Consider the following 5,479-nt stretch of genomic DNA (forward strand, 5'->3'; position numbering starts at 1 on the left):
GAAGCCGGCGACTGATCTGTCTCGCCCGGGAAGAACACAATGATGGTGCCAACTTGGGCCAGTGAAGCAACGTCCCCCACAACTAGACTGAAGAACAAAAGGACAGCAACTTGTCTGTTCTGCTTCCCCCAATTCCCCAATAAAAATATTTAAAAAAAATAATAATTTTTTGAATTAAAAAATTAAAACAAAAGATTTTTTTCCTGAAAGTTTGGGCCAAAAACGTGGGTGCGCATTATACATGGCAAAATACGGTAATAATAGTTACAATCTCATAGGAATCCTGGGAAAACAAAATGAGATAATGCATGCAAAGCATTTACTGTAATCTGACATATGGTAAGCACTAAAGAGTAACTACTATCATTTTTGCAATTATTATCATCGTAAGATTTTAATAATACCTTATATTTGGTAGGTGATTAAACTTAACAAAATACTTCAAAATCATGTTTTACTCCAATTCTTATGGCTCTGATGTACATAGGACAAGTATTTGCTCCATTTATTGTTGAGAAAACAGGTTTGGAAAGAAAACTGTATCTTATGAGCTATGGTACCATGAACTAGTTTTCCTAGCTTTCTATCTCCTCTAGATGACTTTATAATTGAGTTAGGAAGAAAAATATCAGAATTTATAGGAAATTTATTATATATATAATTAATTATATAAAAAATACTTTTTGCAGATATTGAAAATGAGCCAAGAAAAAATTGAAATATTTGAAAGTGAGTTGTCAGAAGAGAGAGAAGGGAGAAAGCAATTGACATCTGATCTTAATACTCTACAGAAGGATTTGAAAGTTGATAATGAGGTACCAGTATTTTGCCATTTAGGATGTTATTTTCCTCTTTTTGCATTTCTAATTTAAGGATTTCATGTTATCATTTATTTTGATTTTAAAGTAAATTGTAGCTATAGAATATGTGTTTCTATTAGTAATAATGGGGTGACTGTTGTTTCCCCAAGTTGAGTTCTAGCACTAGCCAAGAACAGTCCTTTAAATAGGAAGTGATTATTATGGCAGTCATAGAGTCATGGACTCATGTCTCCTCTTAACTGCTTGTCCTGTCATCTTGGAAAGGTCATAGATATAACCAGCCTTTATTTGGAGAAGAGACCTAGAAGTGAGTTCATGGACGTTTAGATCACCAATGTAGAGGACGGTAACATTTAATCAGTTTGCAGGGTGGGCAAAAGCCTGTTCATTGGCCTAAATCCCGTCCTGAAGGATCTATGGGAATATTTGATGAAATGAGGTAGGAAATTGATACTACTTGCCCTCTTCCTGTGGTTTGGGGTGGCAACTCCTTACCTTCTCTCCTTTTTGCCTAATGCCTTCCTTATCAACATTCTCCTCCTTCTTTGATCTCAAGACTTTGGAAAAGTACCAAGTAACTCCTCTCCTAAAGTAAATTTTATATCACCTGTTCCTTTCATAGAGCACCACAGACTGTCTCTGAGGTCTGTCATTCACCAGTCAAACAGTATATTCCATGTCATCACTGTAGAAAATTGATTTTTAAAAATCTATGCCTAACTAAAGTGTTTTCTCTCATGGAAAGAGAAGTGAGAGGATTAGCAGAAACCTTACTTGATTAAGTCACTAAATATACATTGTTAAGTTAGGTAGCATAATTTGTAATTAAGAACACAGGATTTGAAGTCAGTCAGACAGTTTGAATTTCAGCTTTACCACTTCCAGGCTATGTGAATTTAGGCAGGTTACTTAAGTTATCTGAGCCTCTGTTTCAATAACTCTACTTCATGGTGTTGTCATAGGACTAAAGGTAAACCAGGTAGCACATTGTTCTATAAAGGGAACATTTTAAAAGGATACATTTTAAAACAGGTAATATAACTAATGCAGGAACTGCTGAAGAATTCACCTCTATACAAGCCTTAGGTAAAGCAGAATGAGTCTAGAAACCCAGGCTTTCAACCTGTGGACGATAGAAATTAAAAATGCTCAGTTTAAGTAACTGCTTTAAATAACCTTTGTTTTAACTACTAAGAAAGAAGCCCGCTGCCAGAAGATAGGTTGAAACATTTAAAACATTTGTCAGAATCATTTCAAAGATTCCTTTTTAGATATATTAAATCTTTTATGGGGTAAGTCTTATTTTATTCATTAAATATCTTCATTTCTTCATCAGGAATTGCAAAAATCGAAGTCAGAACTTATATCACTTTATAATGAAATTCAAAGTCTTCCAGGGGCAGCAGAAGACAGAGATCATTTTTTAATAGCTTATAACCTGCTACAGAGAGAGAATTCTGAATTAGAAACAAAGGTGAGACTGAATTATTAAGGCTTTAAATGTATAATGTATGACATACATGTACTTTTTCATGATAAATGATAAGATAAAAACCCACAGCTAACATCATACTCAATGGGAAAAAGCTAAAAGCATTCCCCTTAAGATCAGGAATAAGACAAGGATGTCCACTTTCACCACTTTAATTCAACCTAATACTGGAAGTCCTAGCCACAGCAGTCAGACAAGGAAAAGAAATGCATACAAATCAGAAAGGAAGAAGTAAAACTGTCATTATTTGTAAATGACATGATACTATATAGAGAGAACCCCAAAGATTCCACCAAAAAACTAGTAGGTCTGATAAATGAGTTTGATAAAGTAGCAGGATACAAAATTAATACCGTATTTGCCGGCGTATAAGATGACTGGGCATATAAGACGACCCCCTAACATTTCCACTCAAAATACAGAGTTTGTTATATACTCACCGTATAAGACTACCCCCTCTTCCGCACACCTTCCACACACCNAAGAAAAGGGAATAAGAAGCATCCAAATTGGAAAGGAAAAAGTAAAACTGTCACTGTTTGCAAATGACATGATACCATATATAGAGAACCCTAAAGATTCCACCAAAAAGAAAGTGCTAGAACTAATAAATAAATTCAGTAAGGTTGCAGGATACAAAATTAATATACAAAAATTTATTGTGTTTCTATATACTAATAAATAGAAACTATCAGAAAGAAAAATTAAGAAAACAGTCCCATTTGCAATTGCATCAAAAAGAATAAAATACCTATGAATACATTTAACCAAGGAGGTGAAAGACCTGTACACTGAAAACTATAAGACACTGATAAAAGAAACTGAGGAAGACACAGATAAATGGAAAAGTATTCCATGCTCATGGATTGGAAGAATTAATATTGTTAAAATGTCCATACTACTCTAAAGCAATTTAGAGATTCAATGCAGTCCCTATCAAAATTCCAATGGCGTTTTTCACAGTCATTTGTATGGAGCCACAAAAGACCCCCAAAAGCCAAAGCAATCTTGAGAAAGAATAACAAAGATGAAGACATCATGCTCCCTGACTTCAAACTATATTACAGAGCTATAGTAATAAAAACATTATGGTATTGGGTCTGCCGAGTGGCGCGTTGGTTAAGAGCTGGCTTGGGACGCTAGCTCTGAGCAGCAGAGCCGGGGTTCGGATCCCACATGAGGGCCAGTGACACTGCCCTCTACAGCTAAGATGGTGAGCAGCAGCTCGACCTGGAGCTGGGCTGCCGTGAGTCGCCGGCGACGGCATAGGCTGCAGCCCCTGCTGCAGTGGGCTGCTATGAGCTACCATGTGTGGCCAGCAGCTGGTGTGAGCTGCCAAGAGCCACCGTGAGTAGCCGTCCAGAGGCCGGCGACCGATCTGCCTCACCCAGGAAGAGCACAGTGATAATACCAACATGGGCCAGTGAAGCCACGTCCTCCACAACTAGACTGAAGAACAAAAGGAAAGCAATTTGTCTGTTCCCCTCCCCCAATTCCCCAATGAAATATTAAAAAAAAAAAACAGTATGGCATTGGCATAAAAACAGACACAGATCAATGGAACAGAATAGAGAGCCCAGAAATAAACCTATACATATATGTTTAATTAATTTATGACAAAAAAGCCAAGAATATACTATGGGGAAAGGAAAGTCTTTTCAATAAATTATATTGGGAAAACTGGACAGCCACATGCAAAGAATGAAACTGTAGCACTATTTTATGCCATATGAAAAAATCAACTCAAAATGGATTAAAGATTTGAACATAAGACCTGAAATCATAAAACTACTAGAAAAAAAACATAGGTGGTAAGCTCCTTGACACTGGTCTTGGCAGTAATTCCTTGGATCTGACACCAAAAATATGCAAGTAGGACTACATCAAACAAATTATTATGCACAGCAAAGGAAACCATCAACAAAATGAAAAAACAGTGTACCAAATGCAAGAAAATATATGCAAATCATATGTGTGATAAGGGGTTAATATATTGTACAAATATATAGAGAACTCATACAAGTCAATACAAAAAAAAATCTGATTTTAAAATGGGCAGAGGATCTGAATAGACATTTTTCCAAGGAAGACAAGCAGGCAGGTGGTCAACAGGTACATTAAAAGATGCTCAACATGCCAGCGAGTGGCTCAGTTGGTTAAGAGCTCGCTCAGAGGTTTGAGCTCTGAGCAACAGCGGTTCAAGTCCGGTCCGAGCTGAGCTGCCAACAGGTGGCAGGATGGCTCAGCTAAAAAAAAAACAAAGATGCTCATGCTCAATGTCACTAATCATCAGGGAAATGCAAATCAAAGCCACAGCAAGATATCGCCTCACGTCTGTTATAATGCCTATTATCAAAAAGACAACAAATAACAAGTGTTGGCGAGGATATAGAGAAAAGGGAACCCTTGGACACTGTTGGTGGGAATGTAAGTTAATGTAGCCACTATGGAAAATAGTATGGCGGTTCCTCAAGATATTAAAAATAGAACAACCATATGATCCAGAAATTGCACTTCTGGGTATTATCCAAAGAAAATGAGAACTCTAATTCGAAAAGATATATGCATCCCCATGTTTGCTACAACATTATATACAAAAGCTAAGATACAGAAACAACCTAAATGTCCATTGATGGATGAACAAGGAAAATGTGGTATATATACTCAGTGGAATATTATTAATCCATAAAAAAAGAAATTCAATCTGCCATTTGTGACAACATGAATGGGCCTTGAAGGCATTATGGTAAGTTGAATAAGTCAGATACTGTATTATCTCACTTACATATGGAATCTAAAAAGAAACAAACAGAAACTGAACTCCTGGATATAGAGTACAGATTGTGGTTGCCTGTGTCAGGAGGGGGTGGGGAATGGTTGAAGGGGGTAAAAAAGGTGCAAATTTCTGTTATAAAATGAATGAATCAGGAGGACATAATGTACAGCACAGCAACTATAGCTTGTAATACTGTATTGTATATTCGAAAATAGCTAGGAGAGTGGATCTTGAAAGTTCTCATCACAAGCAAAATAAATTTGTAACTATGTATGGTGATGCCTGTTGGCTGAATTGTGATCATTTGCAAAATATACAAATATCGAATCATTATGTTCACACCTAAAACTAATATAATGGATATATATATATGTGTGTGTGTGTGTATAT

General features: G+C 36.3%; 1 protein-coding gene across 1 annotated transcript in view; it reads left to right on the forward strand.

Annotated features, from left to right (window-relative positions):
- The window catches only part of CCDC30 (coiled-coil domain containing 30), a 112,847-nt gene that overhangs the window by 35,417 nt on the left and 71,951 nt on the right, over nt 1-5,479 (forward strand). The window contains exons 6-7 of the mRNA XM_019643692.1: nt 690-815; nt 2,158-2,295. Coding sequence (XP_019499237.1) covers nt 690-815; nt 2,158-2,295 — 264 coding nt within the window. The remainder of the gene's footprint in view (nt 1-689; nt 816-2,157; nt 2,296-5,479) is intronic.

Source organism: Hipposideros armiger, unplaced genomic scaffold, assembly GCF_001890085.2.
Source record: "Hipposideros armiger isolate ML-2016 unplaced genomic scaffold, ASM189008v1 scaffold_82, whole genome shotgun sequence".
NCBI classification, from domain to species: domain Eukaryota; kingdom Metazoa; phylum Chordata; class Mammalia; order Chiroptera; family Hipposideridae; genus Hipposideros; species Hipposideros armiger.